The sequence below is a fragment of the Psammomys obesus genome, unplaced genomic scaffold (genome assembly GCF_907164565.1).
Source record: "Psammomys obesus unplaced genomic scaffold, mPsaObe1.curated_primary_1811, whole genome shotgun sequence".
NCBI classification, from domain to species: domain Eukaryota; kingdom Metazoa; phylum Chordata; class Mammalia; order Rodentia; family Muridae; genus Psammomys; species Psammomys obesus.
Genome location: NW_026592666.1, coordinates 5818741 through 5840316, shown reverse-complemented (window position 1 = coordinate 5840316; position 21576 = coordinate 5818741). Strand labels below are relative to the sequence as shown.

Below are 21576 nucleotides of genomic sequence, written 5' to 3'. Positions count from 1 at the left end.
CATGCTCATCTTCCAATGTTAACTCTCTCCCAAGCTCCCTAGAACCAGTAAGGAAGGGAGGGGCTTTGGAAATCGAAGCATCACATGTTCCGTATCAGTGATGTGTTTACATGTCTATGATATGAGGCCTTCCTAACAACTTAATTTCCAGCATTGTTTAGAATATGCTTCCTATTGCAGACCAGGCATATATAAAAAGTGTTCAATAGTTTCATGCACAAAGAATAATACTATTGACCATCTGACCTTTTCCAAAGAATTTAGAATAGCTCTTTTCTTTGTCTGCGGGGCTCATAATAGGACTGATGAAATTGGCAGTGAAAATTAGCAAAAGGGAGCATTTTCAAACGTTTTGGCACTTTTTTTTTTTTAGTTTTTCATTGCCTTTCTCAGCAAGCCTGAGCTCAAACTATTCCCTAGACAATGAGTGCCATGCCTCCTCCATTCAGCTTTAAACACTGGCTTCATTTTATACTGTCAGGAAAAGGTGACTATTATGATGGTAAGTACCCATTTAGGTATTTTCCTATGCCTCCTCTCATGTTAGAAACAAGTGAAAGTCACAGGGGATTAGCCACATGACTCACCGATATGACGGGAACGGTAAGCCACTGCCTGTTGTATTATGAGTTTCACCTGCTTGATGTACAGCATTATGGTGTGTTGCCGAGTTAACGCCACAAAGCATATGTAAAAAGCCTTTGGGTAGGACATTATACTGCAAACACAACTGTAGTTAGATCTTTCCATGTTGCCTGTGGTCATTACATATTTTTCGAGAAAAAAAAAATGAAACTAGCTCTCATTTTAGAGTGCTCTCCTAGGGGTAATCACTCTGTCTTTCTACCTCTTCAGCAGAGTGAAATCATCTAAAAGGAAAATAAATTATAGAAACACCTGTGTTTAAGAACAAGTTCAACAAGTAACAGGACAGGAGCCTACTGCCGAGGGCCCCTGAAAGACTACCTAGCAGTGTATCAAAACAGATACTAAGACTCATAACCAAACCTTTGGCAGAGTGCAGGGAATCATATGAAAGAAGGAGGAATTAGTATGACATGGAGAGGATAGGAACTCCACAAGGACCAAATATATCTGGGCAGAGGAGTTTTATATGAAACTGTTTCTCCAACCAAGGACAATGTATAGATATAACCTAGAACCTCTGCTCGATGTAGCCCATGGTAGCTCAGTAACCAAGTGGGTTACCCTGGTAAGGGGAATAGAGACTATTTCTGACAGGAACTCAATGGCTGGCTCTTTGACCTCCCCACCCCCCAAGGGAGGAGCAGTCCTGCTAGGCCACAGAGGAGGACTTTGCAGCCAGTCCTGAAGATACCTGATAAAACAGGGCCAGATGAAAGGGGAGGAGGTCCTCCCCTATCAGTGGACTTGGAAAGAGACAGGGAAGATATGAGGGAGGGAAGGTAAGATTGGGAGGGAATGAGGGAGTGGGATACAGCTGGGATACAGAGTTAATAACATATAACTAATAATAAAAATAAAATAAAAAAGAACAAGTTCAAACAATGACATAAGCATTATGGAGTTTAAGGTATATGGAAACAAAGAATAATTAAGTGGAAATTTAAAAAATAGTGTCTTAATGACAGTGTAACACCAGGAAATCCATTCATAAGTAACAGTCATTTTGCAGCGCAAAATCATCAGCACATCATTTTTGTCATTGTTGACCATAAAGTAAAATAACCTTTTTATCCTTGGTCTCTTCATCTGAGCTCAGATGCTCAATAAATACTTGTTAAAATTAAAATCCCAAATGACTCTGTATGTTACCCATTAAGATAGAGATGATTCATGTTTAAATGATTTTGCCTACAACATTAAAAATGTAAATGAATAATCAATTGAACCATTAAATTGGAACCTAGAGAGAAGGCAGATCAACTGAGATCGATAAAAGCAGACATTCGGTGACTCTGAGCCGGTTTAATATTGCTTGACTCAGGGCTCTCTGGTGTAGTAATTACCAAGCCATAAAAAGGAGGAAACAGCAAACCTGAAGAAAAGGAAAGGACTTAGGTGTGCTCAGCACCCACCTCTACAACAGAATTAAGTACCCATTAAAGAGCACTTTGTTGGGATCTGTTTAGTAGGAGTTTGTTAAATAGCCTGAAGCCAACACAGCTGTCGTGGGACAAGATGCCCCATTACATCCATCAAAGTCGGTGGGAGCAGAATGAAAGCTGCTAAGGACAAAATTCAGTTCACTCAGTCATTGCAGACAGAATTCTATCCTCTGCAAGTCAGTGTGGAAGGGCTCTAGAGCACTTGTACAAAGAGTGAAGTTTGACATTCATCACTTCTTCCCCCCCCTCATTCCCAAGTGCTCACTCACATTAGTCCCTCGTCTCCAAGTCTCACATTCTGTGGTGATTTGGGATGAACTTGCTGTCCACGGGATCCCTCTCTGCTTCATTAGACCCCTACAGAAGCCTGGCTTCTTTCCCTTAACACACAGCAGAAAGCTGAGAAGCTGAGTGCCAAATGCAGCATGAAGTCTATTCAGCACTTCCGGCTTTCTCAAGGCCTAGTTCAGCAAAATGCAGCCTGTGCAAGTTACATAGAAGACAGGACCAGCAAACATTTTTTTTACATAAATAGCAAATACACAGTATAGTCTTGTGGCCATATCTTCTTGGATACAACTACTTTGCTGAAGTCTTCATATATAATATGTAGATGAATGGACATGCCATGTGACAATAAAACTTTATTTATAAAGGTATCAATGCTTGGCTAGACCTGACCTTGGGCCTCTACTTTACCCTGATATAAAATAGAAAGAAAGAGAAGAAATGGAAGGGAGAAAGAAAGGAAAGAGAAAAAAAAGACAGAGACAGAAACGGAGACACATAGAAACAGAGAAAGAGAAAGGGGAGACTGAACAAAGAAGCACACATTCATAAAAAACTGAGACTTGTTCATGTCTATGAAGCTCTATAGCTTCTCTTTTTTTTTTTAACCAATAGATGTTAATCTTTGCCTCCTCCTCTATGCATTTTTCTTGGTTGTATCTTAGTTCACTTCATAAATTTTCTTCAGTATAGGACAAAAGTGAGTGATACCTTTCCTTATCCATCACAAAAGTCATGACTAATAATCTCACAGGAAAAAAAAAGAAATTAGAAAGGTAAAGGAATAATGGATTTATTCAACCTGATTTTTATGTGATACAAGATCCTTTAGAAGAAACACTACAGGAAACTAAAGACTCAGGAAACCTGGGCTTTATTTTATGTATGTATATATGTGTGTATGTATGTATGTATGTATGTATGTATGTATGTATGTATGTATGTATGTATGTATGTATATGATGGTAGAAATAGGCAGGGCCTACCACAGAACGGGCTTTCCATAGTGAAACTAAAGCCCTGGGCAAAGAGTTGGGGGTTTGTCGCCTGTTGACTCTGTCACAATACATCATATGATCTGAGGAGAGGTATGTAGGTAACACTGCACAGAAGGATTAAGGGTCTCTTCCTTCATATGAGCTGGATGAGGGGGCCTCTGCATTCCACTGGTTGGTAAGTTTGCTAAGGCCCCAGCCCTGATCTTTCTTAGAGGGTTTCATTATACCAATGTATCTATGTGTTTCTGTGTTAATTTGATAAGGTCATAGGTGGTAATGTTTTATTTGTGAAAATAACTTAGCATCATTCTGTTTTCTGATTCTTGCTGGATTGTTGGTTGTTTTTTCACACAAGAAAGGTAGAGAGGCATTCCATGCCAACATTTGCACTCAGTATAGTTGCAGACTGCTGTTTTATAATAATGGAATCACTGGGGGCATATCACAGCCTGAAAATTACTGTTTTATGCAACATGGAGGAACATAGATCTGGACACAGCTTGCTCTTCCACCATGTTCTTCTAGAGGCCCCCTCTGTTGTGTTCCTTTTTGTTGGCATAGGTGGGAGAACTTTCTAGGCTGACTAAGAGACAAAGAAAAGAGTAAGTATCTTGGTGTCACTTTGGTGAAGAGTCCCAGTGTCTACACTGACCTTGGGAGAGGAAGGGTTGCAGGACAGGATTGTGGAAGAAATATGGAAATTCTTTGCTTCTGAGACCTTCCCTCTCTTTCATTCACAGAACTCAGTACTAGAAAGGGTCACACATTTAAGATGTCGTGAGTTGGAGTGCGGAAATTGTTAATGGCCACTAATGACTAAGACTGCTGCTGTTCCCTTACACTGATCATATTCTAAGAATGATTTATTTATGAAGCAATAGAAATGTGAACTTGGCAGAACAGAAAGGGTAGGATTTCACAGTGTTCCATAACAGCTGGTTAGGCAAACACCTACACAACTGGCAATGAGCTGGTTGCAAACAAGCAAGCGCTCGTCTACATTTCATTGGGAAAGCCACAGTCACGTTTAGGTTCTATTTCCTGAATAACTCGAGACAACCATGTTAGAGTTTAGCCAGTCTTTCTTTTATATTGTATTTAAGTTTTTCATCAGTAAATGGGCTTAATAATCATATCCAGGCAGATGAGGTGATGTTCTTAAGATACTGGGAAAACCAAGCAAGGCTATGCAGCATGCATAATCTTTAGTATGATTCCGTTGGCTACTCTCTGACTGCCTCCTTTCACAGCGTGTTTGCTATAAGCTGTTTCATGTTGTCATAAGAAGAGTACTGCTTTCGTTAGGTAATGAATGTCTAAAGTGAAAACGTGATGGAACAGATCCCCCTTGTTATAAGTATTTACTATTAGAAAAATGTTCCAAACCACAAGAAAAAAAAAATTTCTGACCTTTTGAATCCCCTAGACTGTTTACATAAACAAACACAAAAGCAAATACTTCATATATAAATAGCAGTAAATGTTATGAAGAAAGAGAAAGCAGCTATTGTTTGAGGGACTAGGCAGAGAGGAGGTTTGTAAATTTATGTAAAACTATCTGGGAAGCACTCAATAGTAAACATTTAAGTAAAACTCCAAAAAAGATAATAAGCCACGTGGATACCTGGAGAGAAAATTCCACCAGGAACAGCTGGTGAGAAGACCCTGAACTGAAATAACCCTCCAATTGCTTCTCAGTGACGAATCCATCATTTAAAAATCTTCCATAAATAGGAGCTGGAGAGATGTGCCAGTGGGTGAAAACATTGCTGTGAAAGCCTGAAGATCCCAGGTCCACGCACTGAAGCCAGGCATGGCAACCCCAGTGCATCTAACCCCAGCTCTATGGAGAAAACAGAGACAGGAGGACCGCTTGGGTGTGCTGGCCACCAGCTTCCCCAACTTCAGTTAGACACATGCTCAAGAGAGCATAGTGGAAAGTGATAAAGCGGACACCTGACGTCTTCCTCTAGTTATCATGTGTGTACGTGGGTCCATGCACCTGTATATACACAGGATTACATTAAGCAAATACAAACATACTCTCTCTGTCTTTGTCTCTTGCTCTCTCTCTCTCTCATTCACTTATTCACTTTCACTCTCCACAAATAAGATAAAAACCTTGAATGTATGAATGGGGTATCTTAAGTCATTATTTTAGACTTCATTAAGCACATTAGCACATTTAGTCCCTACCCCAAACATAGGCTAGCAACAGTAGAAGGATGCTTTCATATAAGCTTACTCTAGTCTCCGGCTGATCTTGTGCTTCGAACTTCCTTTCTAATTGCTCAATTGTCCTGGCCCTTGCTTAATTGTACACATATGGTCATTCAGAGTGTTCAAGTGCAAGATATGTGAGTGAGGCTTAAATGTCTGAATGTTTCAGCTGCAATAGGGAAAAAAAGGTAAGACATAGAAAAAAAAGGAGCTACTGTTGGGATCTGCACAGCTGCAGAGCAGGGCCATGTGGTGATGCTTTGACTCAGTGCTTGTAAAGGATCAAGCGAGCAGCTTTGGCATAATTGAAAGCATGGGTTTCCAACCATTCCATAGGACTCCTGGGAGAGCATTTCTTGCTTTTGAAAGAGCTTCTCCCCTGGCCTCAGCCAGTGGGGCTATTGTCACAGAATGGTACTGCTATAGTTTTTGCACTCCCCTGTGTAAGGCATGATTTAACTTCCCATGCTGAATCTACTGCTTCCTGTAAGACTCAAACTCATATTCCACCATAAGTCTACCCTCTGAGAGCGCTTTTTATATTTAATAAATTCTGTCCTATTCTGTCTGGATATTTTCTGAGTGTTTACTCTGTTATTGTGGATTGTTCTGGGCACTTGTAATTCACCAGTGAACCAAAACAAAATAGAAGACACTGACTTCAAATATTTATTTTCTATGTGAGCCTAAAGAACAAACAATTCATCCACCCTCAATAAAGTGATGTGGTTTTTCAAACATACAAAAATGCGGAAGAAAGAAAAAGTAGAATAAGAAATATGGAAAAATCTGGAAGCTGAAATACAATTTTCATTGCCTGGGATCATGTCATACTATAAAACTGGTGTTTGGGCAAAAGTTGAAGCAGATGTGGAAGTGAGCCATGTGGTACCAGAGGGTTCCGGGCTGAAATAGCTGCTGTTGTTGAAAGTGAGGGTGAAAACGTGCCTGGTATATGATGAGCTAGTGAGAAGATCAGTGTGATTGGAGGTGAATGATTTAATACTGGTGGTAGGAGAGTTCAGGGGTAGGAATTGAAGGATCTTGTAGGTATTGGTGATCCCTGGAAAAATTTGTGTTCCGTATGAAATGGAAAGTCATTGGAAGATGTATTGGAAAGAATCCAATAAACAGTATATTAATAGACTGTGCTCGTTGTTGTATTGATAAAGCACTCTAGGAAGGGGAAAGTGGTCATGACCACCTGCCATATTGCTACCGCAGAAACCAAGCCAGGAAATGCAGGTGCTAGCACTGGAGTAAGAGAGCAACAAGTACCACCAGAAATGCTTTAGAAGCTGAGCAAGATTTACACTCTGAGCTCTGAATGTGACACCCATTTGCAGGCTTTTTCTGTCTGCTCCTTTCTCTTGCTTCCATTGACATTGTAGTACAGGGTGTGTTTGAATGATGGATCAAAGAGTGAAAAGTCTCTGAGAAAGCTGTGTAAGCAGCATCATGGATATTCCCAGCTCGTCATTTTATCCTGTTTTGACAGCTTTTTAAAGCTGTCTTACTTATCTATCACTACTTTGTGTCAGCATGACACCGACTTTGAAGTACAAAACTCAATTATCTGAGAAACTCAAGGCACTTCAGGTTGCAGACATTTGCCTCCCTGGACTAATGTAAGGGAAGGAGCACATTCCCATAACTCTCCCAAAGTAGCAAAGTTTTGCTGGCATTTCAGTCGAGTCATATGTCAAGGAAAACATATTGCATTCCTTTGACATGAGACAAATGCCATATGGTAAGTTTATTTTTAAATAGTAGGTAAGAACAGGAAATCCATGTTCTGTCTTAGGAACTATTAATGCTGAGGTAAAGGAAAGGCAGTCTATGACTTTTCATACCTGTGGGTTAAAAAACAGACCTGAATGATAATAATATCTGAGGCAGTGGAGGTCGGTAGACAGGGAGGTGAGTAAAAGATGGTCTCATCTGCTTTGACATGAGCCGAAAGATAGAGTTGCCATCACTTGAGACAGTGAAGAAATGGATACAACTAACCTGTAAGAAGACAGATGGGCATTGTCCTACTTTCCTGTCTGTTCATGTCCTTAAATCCCCTGACCCAAAGTAACCTAGTGACCGAAAGGGTTTATCTAGCATACAGTTCCAGGTTAGAGTCCATAACAAGCCACTATTTCTGGAAGGCCAAGGCAGGAAGTTAAGCAGCTGGTCACACTTTTCACTCTTTGGTCCATCATTCAAACACACCCTGTACTACAGTGTCAACGGAAGCAAGAGAAAGGAGCAGACAGAAATGAATGTGTGTATGTTTCCTGCCTCCCTTACTCTTATGCAGTTCAGAACCCAGTTCATGTGATGATACTTCCCATATTCTGGCTGGGACTTCCCTCTTCTACTAATCAAGATGATGGCCCAAAGACATGCCATGGCCATCCTCTTCTAGATGATTCCTCAGTTGAGATTCTTTTCCAGGTAGTTTTAGGTTGTGGCAGGTCAATACTGAAAACTAGCCGTCATAGGTATCAAACACTTGGTCATGAATGTGCTAAATTTGAATTTTAGACCCACATAGCCATCAAGGGGAACTGTGAATAGGAGGGTCTGGATTGAGGGAAAGGAGTCTGGACTGTGTATGTGAATGTGACTACAAATAACTGAATTCTTAAGCCAATGAGTCCCTGACAGGCAACCAGTCCTGGACTCATGGCACGTGGCTCTTGAGAGGCCTTTTGTTGCTGTTTATTCCCTGTTTTGTTAGTTTATGATTTCCTTAAACGATTTCCTGAGTCCATTGCAACCACATGAGACGCTCACCAGTGTGCAATGATTACTAGTCATTACATCACACATAGTCTTAAAGTTTTAGAACAAGGATAATTTTTTTTACGTTAAATCACTGTGGTGGTTGGAATGAGAATGGTCCCATAATCCCATATATTTGAACGCTTAGTCCTCAGTTGATAAACTCTTAGGAAGCGTTAGGAGGCATGACTTTGTTGGAGGAGGTGTGTCATTGTGAGTGGGCTTTGAGGTTTCAAAATCCTATGCCAGATGTATGTTCTCTCTCTCCTCTGTGTGTGTGTGTGTGTGTTTCTCTGTATCTGTCTACAGACCTAGAGCAGAGTTTCCTCATTTACAGGCTTAGTGATAAGTTTTCCAAAACAGAAAACATCATTCCCTCTCTCCCTCCCTTCTTCCTTCTCTCTCTCCATTTTCCCTCTCTCTCTCTCTCACTCTGTGTGTGTGTGTCTGTGTGTGTGTGTGTGTGTGTAGGTAAATGGTTCTAGGGATGCCATTTGAGTGGTCAGGCTTGCAAAGCAAGTATTATTACCTGTTGAGCAATTTCACCTTACCATTCATGACACATATATTTTATTACTCTCCCCACTGTCCTTAAAAGACTATTCTCACAAGTTTCCCTCTAGTTTACTGAACTTTGCCTAGACTCACTCCCACATAAATACACCCATATAAAAACCAGAAGCTAGGATCTGCATATGAGACAGAATAGACAAAATTTGTCTTCCTGGGTCTGGGTTATTTCACTTAATATAATATTTTCCGGTCCTTTTCTTCTTCCTGAAAATTTCATAGTTTCATTACTCTTTGTTCCTGAATCAAATTCCATTGTATACATGTACATTCAGCAAGGATGAATTTGAAGTGAGATTAACATAGAAAGAAATGTCAGTGACTGAAAAGAATAAATCCTGAGAGAGTCTACAGAGAAATACAAACATACAAATAATTACTGGTTCTTAATGCCCACATGCCATGTACCCTTGGAAAATCCTAGTTAAATCATTAAATGTCCCACCCATCCTAGGAACCGGTGAGATATCTGCCCTGAAGACTGTATTCAAAAAGGCGGCTTACGAGTTTAATATCCAGTAAATTCCCTAGCATTTACCCAGCGGATACCAGCAAAAATGAAGGGGATTCTGTATGTAGTCTGTGTCACCTCAGAGACAATGAATCTTTCACTTTCACTCTGCACAACTTAGCCCATTGTATTGTTAGACCATCAACGATGTTCAAGTTACATTCACTATGTGCCTGCCCGTGATGCCCACTGAAATAACAGAGGAACAGAAGGTCCTTGCTACTAGGTCCTACCAGAGCAACAATTTTCACTTCTTTTTTATCCCCTCTTCTTTGATGTGTTTAAAACTTTCATCAGCTCTCTGTCTGGAACTCTGAAAAATTTCGGAGTTCTACTTAGGAAACCAGTATTTGGGTATGTATGCAAGGGATATTGCTTTTAGCAACAGTAGATATTATCGAGTATTCAGAACCAAAATAAATTGCTGGAATTTACTGTAACATAGTGAATCTAAAAATATTTGGGTTAGGTTCCTTCATGAGTTCCTTTGTAATCAAGAGATGTGTTTTTCCCCCTTGGGGATACTTCCAACTTACCTTTTGTTGTTGTTGTTGTAGTTTTGAAAAATCATATTCTAAAGATTTGCACTAAGACATGCTGCATTTCCCCAGGTAATTCATGTCTCTCATTTCCATTTCTCAGCTCTGATTTTTCCTTCCCTCTGGAAGATTCCCAATTTATACATAGATGCCCTTAAGAATCCTATTAGATGTGGGTATATTAATATACCCACACGTTTGTGAAATGCCATTTTGCATGTTTCTAAGTTCAAATGAAGATGAAATTAACATTTAAAATGTATGATCTGATCTTCGGGTCCCAACGGTTTATTACACTCATTTTTACAGCATCAAACCTACTCATATGGTTTAATGAACAGGGAATTGGATTAAGACTCAAGAAAATGGAGGCACTTTTCTTTTGAACTGAAACTCATTATATAGAAGGAAAGCGCCCCTAGTAGATTGGACTGCAGTGTACAGGAGAGAATCTCTCAAAGCAAGAGGTTTTCAGCAGTTCTGTGAAGGTATTCCTGAATCAAGTAGGGCTTTGACCTTTAAAGTCCCTTCCAATTCCTGGCATCTGTGACTCATTCTCAGGGCTGATCTAGACAATTAACCTCGCTGTGCCTCACTTTCCTCTCCATGAAATAGCTCCAGCCCCTGTACACTTCCGAAGACTAGTATAGGTGCAGCCACTCATTTATGAGGCACACAGCATGCCGCAAAAGAGGGTCAGTGTAAATAGCAAGGTTTGTTATTATTTCAGAGCACAGAACATTTTTACACAGCCACTGGAAATGGAAGGAGTTTTCTTTGTTCCCTTCCATATGCTCCACCTCGTGCCACAGCTCCTCAATATACATGCAGATCAGCATTTTTCTGTGTCATGCTTAAGCACACAGAGAAGACAATCAAAGTGTTCACAATTGGTCATGTAGACACTTTTAAAATGCTACCTCTATTTGCAGCCTAGCTCACATTCTTGTGAAACAAACCGACTTTACTCTAAGGCACTGTCATAATTGTGAATATCTAATTACATGTACAATAAACTTTCCCTCATCTTCATCCAAATGCAGGAACTGACAAAATTCATTTTATCTTCTCTTATTCTTTCATCATAGAAATAAGTATAAGTGGGGCATTGCAGTGCCCTTCCATAAGCCTCACTTGAGAAACTGAGGCAGGAAGATGAGCAGCTCCAGGTCATCTTAGACTCTATATAGCATACTACAGTTCATCTCAAAGTTTCAATGTATAGAGATCAAAACCCTGAGTTCTATCTCCAGCAACATGAAAAAAAATGAGTAATACCTCTTAGCTCTATAGAAGCACTGGAAAGTAAACTGTAGATATTCTGATGTTTTTGTTCACTGGTACATTATTGTGCCTACTTTAGAAACACACTACAATCCATCAAATGTGTGAAGCTTACCAATGGCAGAATGCTGTCAAGCAAACACAGCCATGGACCATTCTCTTTTCCCTAAATACTCCAGCAGCTTTCACTGTAATTCACTGTGAGATCTCCTTAGCATCCTTTGGTCCTGAACCATCTTTGTCATTTGTGACATTGACATTTATGGAGAGTCAAGATGAGATCAGAGTTTTATATGTCACTCACTTGGATCTGTCTGGTCCACCCTGATCTACGTTTCACTGTAAAATGCCTCCACCTCCATGGGCTAGAAAAACCACCAAATTCCCAGTTTGACATGCACCATTGACTTTGCCTGTAGCAGGAGTCTTGGCAGGGTTGGGTCACTTGATCAGGGCAGGCATCCTGAGGATGTCAGCAAGCTGGGAGCTGCTCTTAAATCAATTTCCTATCCCTAAAGTCATTATTTGTTTAACAAATATTTTTAACTAGTCATTCCAATGAAATGTTAAATGATTGATGGATTGCTGAAAATGCAAATATAAAGGAAAGCTTTCAGTAAATTTTCTCTCCTGTGAACTGAGAAAGCCTTTTAAATTGTAAATTCTGCATCATTTCCTCATGAAGGCAGAAAGACTTGGCTTAAGACAGCAAATGCTTTGGTAGGACAGATGCAGAATCGCTGCCTTTCTCACATATTGGGTTCTTTAACTCAGCAGATCCCTCCTTCCCCCAAACCAACTCATCCTACAAACCTAGAGCAGAGTTTCCTCATTTACAGTCTTAGTGATAAGTTTTCCAAAACAGAAAATTATCCGCATTAGAAATTGACCCTCTATGATGACCTGCTGCTCTTCTTCCTCTCTTGGCATTCAAATTTTTCTTTTCTGAAACTATTGTGATGGTGGCTAGTCTCGGCATGCTAAGACAAGGTGTGCTGACCTAGAATTTGCTTTCTCTGTTTGCTTACACTCTGTTTACTGAAACAGTAAGTCAGTTGGTTGTGCCACACATTGAATTGGTTGCTCTGAAATACTAATTTCCAGGAAAGAACCCTAATGGGAATGAGAAGGCAAACTTGGCTTTAAGGCCAGAGCCTGCTACAAGCAACTTACTCTGGCTGGCAGTAGGCCCAGGCAGCTTTATGTATGAAATCAAGTGACAACAGACACTCCACCCACCTAGTGATACTTTCTAGGATGAAGACCTCCCCTAAGCTTTGAAAGACTTGGAAGAGAATGTGTTTGTGTTGCAGAGTTTAGCATAGGCTTGGGATCTAAAGAGGATCCAGACAACATTGTCTCCTGAATGTGAATGAATGAAGTGGGAACTTCAACTTTAAATGGCAGCAGGGCCCTGTGGAGGAAGATGCACTTCAAGGTTGACATTCCATTCAGCAAAGAACAAAAGAGAAGCTCTTTGCAGCATATGAAATGTATTATAAAATGTTTTCCCCATTTCATTTAAAGGCCACATTGAGTTCTCCTAGGCGGTCACGCTCAGGTTAAAAAAAAAAAAAAAAAAAAAAAAAAAAAAAGAATGTGGCAGCAGTTAATGAAGCTAGAACAAAGGAAGAGAGGAGACTCAGTCTCTGGTTCTGTTTTTTCCTTCTCATCAAACCATTTCAAGCTTCTGTGTTTCCTCATCACCAATAACTTGTATTAATAAGGCAGTGCAGGGACATGGGAAGATAGAGCATTAGACTCACAAATAGTTTTAATCTATGGTTCCTGCTTGCTATCCCTTAGCCCCAAGTAAGTTATCTAATTGCTTTGGGCCTTGGTTTCTGTATCTGAAATAATAAACATGATAACTTGTTTTGTAGTGCTATTAGGAGGTTTAACTAATTAAACAAATAACAAATGTGTAACTGCTCCATTCTTCCCCACAACCTCAATCTCAGCCTTTGGTGGTGGTTCAAAAAAAAAAAAAGAAGGCTTAATGAGCAAAATTTTAAAAAGGGAGTGTTTCAGTTTTGATTCTTTACTGATCTGAAAAGGAGTAGGGGTGCAGGAAGACTGTTGCTCTAATTTGATTTTTATGAAAAGAAAGGGATTAGTGGAATATGTGTTAACTCCTACTGTGGTTCTACAGCAATCTCTCTCATCTTTCCTCAGTTTCACTCTGAAAATAGTGTCATGTTAAACTGGCTGTACTCTCTCCCGCACTGCGGAAGCCTTTCCAATGTAAGCTAAGATAAATGGGACTGCTGAGGGGGAGGCCGATAAACAACAGCAGAGAAGGAAGGAAATACCTCAAGTCTGGAAGGCGCTGGAGTCCATGTGGCACCCTCTACCACGCCTGGCACAATTTCCATACAGTTTCCATCTGAACACTCATAAAGTTTAATATTCTCTGTTGATTGCTTCCGGCTAACAAATCCTGAAGGCACTGAACTGCATACGTTTTTTTAAAGTCAATTTTCCAATGTGATAGGAGTCCTTGAGAGAGAGAAGGCAACATCATGCAGCCTAGCAAACACCAGTTATTATCAGGGTCATGCGACGGAGCTTTTCTACGGCTGCACACCTTGCCTAGTAACGAACTTCTATTACAAAAAAATGGAACTCGGGTGGATACCAGAGCTGTGGTAAAGGAAATATTCCATCAATTTAGGCTGCTGTGTACAGTTTGCTACAGCTACCAGCAGTTGTATTTTAAATGGCATTTCTGCTTTCACTATTATACTCACCAAAATTCCTATAGGACATTTTGTTCAAATAAGGACTTAACAAACATAATTTTCTAACATATTAGCAAGAGAGATAATGAGCCATTTACAAATAATTTATTGGGCCAGCACTAAAAGATTATACAAAGCAAACCAACTATTTAGCTGGTAAACAATATGCTATAAATAAATATTTGATGATAGGCTTACACAAGTTAGCAACCCCAAGAAATCTCTAGTGTTCACTAAGCTTTTTCAAGATAATAAGTGGTTGGACGGGAGAGTTGGGCCAGCACTTAAGAGAACTTCCTGCTCTTGAAGAGGATCAGAATTCAGTTCCCAACATTCCCTCCAGTCATCACACAAAAGCCAGTAACTCCAGATGCAGAGGATCTGAAGCCCTCTCCTGGCCTCTTCTGGCACAGATACATATACATGCACATATGTGCACACTCACACACATATTCACAGGAATAAAATTTTGAGAAAATACATTTCCAAAGATGATAACAGGAGTTAAGTGTTTGAGTACTTCTAGCAACTTCAAGCAGGCTTTTGTTTGTTGAAGTTTTGTAGTCACGAAGTTGATATGTGAAGGACTTGAAGTGTTGGCTGCAAGGTTGAGAGGACAACCACAGGCTAAATAAATTCAAAATGCACTTGGGAAAATTGTGCTTCCAAGCCACACACACCCACAAATGGAAGTTATCAGTGCTATCTAGCAGAGAAGCAATGACAAATAGGAAGTCAATAGTGTAACCTTTAGGTTGGTGGCCGCTTGATACATTTTGGGAATGTTCTGCCTACGACTGTAAATGGCAATAAACAACACAGATCCATCTCTGATGCATGATTGGATGCCATTTTGCAGGTCTAATTCGTCTGCAAGAGCTCATCAAAGCTCCCTCCAGATACAACATTAAAATCAAAATCCGCCAGCTGCCCTCTGGGAATAAAGATGCCAAGCCTCTGCTCAAGGAGATGAAGAAAGGCAAAGAGTTCTATGTGATATTTGATTGTTCACATGAAACGGCTGCTGAAATCCTTAAGCAGGTAAGAGTTCTGGGAAGGGGTTAAAGGATGGAGAAATGTATTTCATCTTTCTTTTAAAAAGGGCATTTGGTTTTTGCTTTCACTTGGTGCAGCCTGGTCCAGACACCATAGTACAGGGTGGGCCATAGACTTTAATTTTCAGATCCCCTTTAAGGAGCCAATTGCAATGTGTGTGTACTACTTCATGTGTGCTGGGTGGTAAGTGGACCCTGCCAGCAGATGGGAGGAGAGGGCAGCATTCTTTGGGTGATATAAAGATTTGTGTTCTTCACATCTTCTGAGAAGATCAAGCCACATCTCACTTGTGTGATGCCTACTTACATGGCAAGACCTCTTTGGCCTAAGCTGCAGGATTTTAAGAAAAACAGAAAAGGGGACAAAACAATAACAACCCAAGGAAGATACTCCTCTTGTATGGACAATGAGATGCTTTGCCTAAATTTCCAGAGAATGTGGGTAGAAACAGGCAATTATAAAATCCTGCACAGTTGAAAGATATCAGTAATGTTTATAATAATTAATAATGATGATGATGCAGCAATTACTGAGTTGCTGGCACTTTGTTCTAACACTCAAGAAGGAAAATTCAGAATCTATAAAAGATAAAGCACTGATGCTCAGTGGATCTGTGGCCACAGCTGGATACACTTGGGGTTGTCCAGTCACTTTGTCTAGTACCTATGGTAGGTACGAGAGTGCTATACTCGGGATTGTAGATTCTGGCCAGAGCTACATCTCGAAATACTAGTCAGAAGTTTCCAATAGAATCAGTAACAGTAAAAAAAATAAAGAAAGAAAGAAAGAATTAAATCTGGGGAAAAGTCAGGGAGAAAAGAAGCCACATAAGCCTTTATACTTTAGATATGTCACATAAGCCAATGTCCTTATCAATATTTCTAAATAACGCGCACTATATAAATCGTACACCGTGCTTAGAAACACTAGAGGTTGTTAGTGCGCAGCAGTTTCCTGAGTGCCCCAGCAAACAACCAGGAAGTGAGCACTGTGCATTCTTGACCCACTAGAAAGTTGTCTCCTGGTACAGTCATGTATCCTGGGGCTACCCAGTTCTATGGTCATACTTGTGGAGCACTTCAGCACCTGAGTTCAAGGTGAGAACTGTGACTGCACCAGACATACTCAAGAAAGCAACCATTCATTTGTATTATCCCCTGAATGACTGTACTAAAAGATTCTTAGAACTGCCTACAGTTTGGATACAGATTGAGTGTTTCTCTCTGGTTTTGTGTGTGGAAAGCTTGGTCCTCAGTGTGGTGTGTTGAAGTAATACAAACTTTAGAGAGTGGGGTCTAGTGCAAGGTGGTTGGGTCACTGGGGCAGTGCCCTAGGGAAGGACTCGTGTAGTTCTTCTGGAACTCAGGTTAGTTCCCTTCCAAATCTGAGTTTTATGAGACAGAACCTCACTAGCCTTGGCATCTTTGGCATCCTTGGCTTCCTCCCTCACTGTGTGTTCCATGTACTGTGATGATGCCTTTTTATATTCTTTTTTCATGCATTTCATCTCCACTGCCGTTTCCCCTCCCCTTACTCCTCCAATACCCTCCCAACTCCCCTTCCCAGGTCCACTGCTCTCCTTTTCCCTTCAAAAAAGAGCAGGCCTTCCAAGGATATGAACCAAACATGGCATAACAAATTACAATAAAACTAGGCACAAACCCTCATAACAAGGTTGAATGAGGTAACTCAGTGGGAGAAAAAGGGTTCCAAGAACAGGCAAAATAGTCAGAGATATCCCCACAAGAGTAGGAGTCCCACAGGAACTCCTAGTTATACAACAATAAAATATATACAGAGGCTCTAGCTTGGACCATACAAGCTTCCTGACTGTCTCTGTGAGCCTTTATGGGCCCTGCTTACTTGATTCTGTGGGCAATGTTGCCACGGTATCATTGACCTTTCTGGTTTCTACAAACTTTTCTCCCTCTCCTCTGCTGAGTTCCCTGACCTCCATCTGGCATTTAGCTGCAGATCTGTATGTGCTCCCATCAGTTGCTAGACGAAACCTCTCTGATAACAAGTAGGATAAACATTGTTGTATGAGTATATCAGAATATCATGAGGGCTCATTTCATTGACTTTTTTGTCAGTCATGTTTGGTTCTACGCTGGCCCATCCAGTCTCTGGTTTCTAACCGTCCAGGCAGTGTCAGCTGTGGGCTCCCTCTTGTGGGAGGGGCCTCAAGTTGGAATAGTCATCAGTTGGCCACTGCCATGAATTCTGCACTGTCATTACCCCAGCACATCTTGCAGGCAGGGCAGATTGTAGGTTGAAGGTTTTTCTGGCTGGGTTGGTGTCCTAGTCCCACTGTTCAAAGCCTTGTTTGGTTATAGAAGATGGCAGAATCAGGCTCTATATCGTCCATTACTGGCAGTCTTTGCTAGGGTCACTATCACAGATTCCAGGGAGTTTCTACATCACCCTCAAATGCCCCTACCAATTATATCATTCAAAGAACAATTAAGATGAAAATCAAAAGTTTAAGAGAAGTACTCCAAACAAACTCTGCTAGTGATGGAGGTCTGGGGAAGTGGGTAGGAAATGAGTTGGGTCATCTTTGTGCTGACCATTGTTTCAAACACTTCTCTTTCACCTTCATCTTGAGTTTTCAAACCATGTTTACTCTTTCTGATGATTTTAGTGGAAAGATAGTCAGCAAAGCTTGGTAAAAATTACAAGAAGCTATTCAGCCACTTTTCTTTTAAAAATCCACTGAGTCTACCTCATGCTATCTGTATGAGCATGTGTGTGAAACTATCTCCCAGAGCATGGGTAACGTCTCCTGGTACACATTCCTGAGTCTATCTTCCCCAGCAGCTATACATTGCCAATAGCTAGAGGATGTGACTTCATTAGACTCTCTCCATCCATGCTGTGATTTTTTTTTTGATAGCTTGATCTTGTATAGTCTTGTCTTATAGCCTCAGCTACCATTAGTTTATGTACTGTCATGTCCAAAACTACTGATTCACTGTAGAATTCTGTTCCTTTGACACCACAAACACTTTGTTCCCTCTTTCATGATAATGGTTGAGGCTTGGGGGTTAGCAGGTCTGATGTGTTTTTTTTTTTAATGACTTGCAAGTAGTTTGGAGTAAAGAACCTGTCACAAAGGTTCTAATGTATTATTATATGTGCAAATGCACTCATTCCTTTTGAACTGGTTATGGAGGAGCTAATTTGGCCTTCTAGGGATTCATTGGACATCTAGAACCTATTGTATTGAATAATAAAGAGTTTCTGGTCAAAATAATACCCAAACACTCTGTGGGTCTCTCTAGTTAACTCCATTATCTTTGGGTATTGAGCTATAAAGAGAAAGGCAAGTACCTTCTCTCAAGGAGTGAAGAACTTGGGAGTCAAGATATGAATGTAACTCAAAAAAGAAAAAGAAAAGGAATGAAGGAAGCTTATGTCATTGATGGAGGGCTTCTCTAGATGCCACTTACAGTGGCTGGCTTCTCACACTCCCACGACTTGCATTCTGAGGCAAATTTGGCATGCTTATTTAAGAATGGAAAGAACTGAAGCTCTGATAGGTAAAGAGGCCCAGACAAGTGGCTCCTGACTCTCCATTCAGCCAGGCTGCCAAATAGATAGTCTTTGCAGGTGGCTAGATGCCAGGTGCTATGAAATCATGTTATCATGTCCTCTTATGCAATGGACAACCATTCTGAAGCAAGTTGCTAAAAAAATGTCTAAGAAAAACACATCTACTCGCTTCTGTTCTTCATGTGAGGCTGGTATTAATACCTCTCCCTTCTTGTGTATGAAAATCACCACTGAGAACACACTCCTGAGTAAATCTGGCATTCTCTGGCTATTCTCACCACTATCCTGCTCTTCCCTCCATCTTCATCACATTTTCTCACTTGTTAATACTTCTTATGGAAAAAAAAAATGGAATGAAATGCACCTTAAGGAAGGTATTTGACATTTATCTGAAAGTTAAAAAATGAAGAGTCTATAGTTATTATTGGACATGCTAATCACTTGGCAAAGTGATTATTTCTATTCATATTGAACAAGTGCTATACGATGAGGCTCTGAAAAGTTATTTTCCCAAAATTAGTTTGAAATTCAAATGTCAAGACTTGATTAGACTAGAGAAGAGCACAGCTTTCTCATGAACATACTGTCTTTGCAAACTTCTGTAGTCACAGTTACCCCAACACCGAACGGGTCACATTGGCTCCTCCTCAGAACTGCCACCCCATTTACTCACGCCTCACTCTCCAGCAAGCATCTCTTATCTACTGTCCCCTCCTTATGCCTAGGCCCAAAGTCCTACTCTTCTCCAGTGACTGTCATACATACTTACTTTTTCACATGGAGTTATTCTTTGAGGAAGTGTCAGATAGGCAATAAGTTTCTACAGTGAAGAGGAGGGTAAGAAGACTTTGTGTGTGGAACTATCAACCTGAGCCTTACTCCAAGCTTGGATTTAAACAACCAGCTCATTTCATGGTCCTAGCACCCCAACAGAATTAGTATTTATTTATTTATTTATTTATTTATTTATTTATTTATTTATCTATTTATTTATTTACTTATTTATTTATTACAATGTATTCACTTTGTATCCTGGCTGTCACCCCTTCCCTCATCTCCTTCCAGCCCCTCCCACCCTCCTTCTTCTCCCTCTGTACCCTTTTTCCTAGTCTTCTGATAGGGGAGCCCCTCCTCCCCTTCTATCTGACCCTAGCTCATCAGGTCTCATCAGGACTGGCCGCATCATCTTCCTTTGTGGCCTGACAAGGCTACAACCCCCCAGCGGAGGGTGATCAAAGAGCCAGCCACTGAGTTCATGTCAGAGACAGCCCTAGCTTCCATTATTAGGGAACCCACTTGGAAAGTGAGCAGTCTATGGGCTTCCTCTGAGCAGGGGGTCTAGGTCCTCTCCATGTATGGTCCTTGGTTGGAATATTGGTCTCTGCAGGCCCCGTCGATCTAGGATTTTTGCTCTATTGGTATCCTTGTGGTGTTCCTGTCCCCTCCAGGTCTTTCTATCTTCCTCTTTTTCTATTTCAATTGAAAACTGAAGCTCAGGGGTAGTAATGTCATCTTTTACGTACTGAGTATGTTTTTAATGCAAAACACTATGTCCTGCAAGACCCGAGCCTGCATCTCTTTCTAGTCTGCTTACAAGACTGCACTCTCCAGTGATCTACACACTCAAGGGAGAAGGGTACGGGGCCTGATCTCATGGTGACCTTAATTAGTCTGTATTCCTTATGAGTCAGTAAGCACCAGAGGGTTGGGGCCTTTCCTCTTTTAAGAATCTGCTATATTACGTCACATAGTGGGTGTCTCATGCAACTGCTGAATGAAGAAATGAATGCACCAGGCATTCATTAGGAATAATCTCCGCAGTTACCTTCCTTCTATTCACCTTCAATGCAACACTCCTCTTAGAGGGATGGCTCACTGGTAGAGTGCTTACCTGGCATGCATGGGGCTCTTGGTTTAACTTTTGACATTGGAACAGGAAAAAAAAATTTAAGTGCATTGTGCTTCCCACTCTGCCCAAGCACATTTGGGCCAGTCATTCTTCATGGTCTCAGTTTTCTCAAAAGTCAGGCTTCACTCTGTCCTGAAGCCTATAGTAGTAGGAAATGAGAATGCCTGTGAACCTATGAGTCCACTGCAGAAAAAAAAGTTTGGCACGTTAGAGAGGGTCAAATTCATTTTTTAGCTCTTATAATTGAAGTGAGCAAAGGTGTCCCTTTCTGGCATAGAGGCCTGCATGCTTATGGCTTTCAGACAGAAAGGAAGCCTTGTGGGGGGCTCCATTCAGCAGAAAAGCTGAAAGTGTGGCTCAGCCAAGTTTTTGAGCTGGAACAATGTCCCAGACAATCCTAAGCCTCTATTTTCAACTTAGGCTACCTATTCTATCGTTCACAGGACTAAGTGCTTCAGAGTAGTCTTTTCCCCACAAGGCTTATGACAGCAGATAATACATTCAGCTAGAACTGAGCCATAAAACATTCAGAATAAAAATATTTTATAGAATTATATTGCATTTTTTTCCTATCAGCATGTACATACTCTTGCATTTTTCCTTTTCTTTCTGTTCCCATTCAATTAGCATAAAAACAAGGTCAAGAAGAAAATGTATTTTCCAAAAGCTTGGCTTCTCTGCTGAGAAGTACGGTGGCAATGCTGATTAATCAAATAATTCTGTGCATTGATTTTGCCTTGTATGTGTTGTGCCCACAGGCGGTGAAGAGGGCAAACAGAGGTGATTAGACAAGGTTCATGCCATCATTCTTTATCTCTAAGGACAGAAAACATCACTGAACACAGCCTCACAATGCTGAGAGTTTGCAAAACTGCACCTTCTAAGTGATATTTTACTTCAACTTTTCTATTAACAGACATAAAATGCCATACCTTAAATGCTACTGTAGCTGAACACCTGTTGTTTGCAAGTCACTGTGCTAAACATACTTACATATACCATTCCTTTAGTTGTTTTGAGAAAAAAGAGAAGAAAGGGGG

General features: G+C 40.6%; 1 protein-coding gene across 5 annotated transcripts in view; it reads left to right on the top strand.

Annotated features, from left to right (window-relative positions):
* Grik1 (glutamate ionotropic receptor kainate type subunit 1) overlaps positions 1-21576 on the top strand; it is a 379259-nt gene that overhangs the window by 234256 nt on the left and 123427 nt on the right. For all 5 annotated transcript variants that reach the window (XM_055614914.1, XM_055614912.1, XM_055614913.1 and 2 more), the window contains exon 4: positions 14876-15057. In XM_055614914.1, the coding sequence (XP_055470889.1) occupies positions 14876-15057 (182 nt within the window). The remainder of the gene's footprint in view (positions 1-14875; positions 15058-21576) is intronic.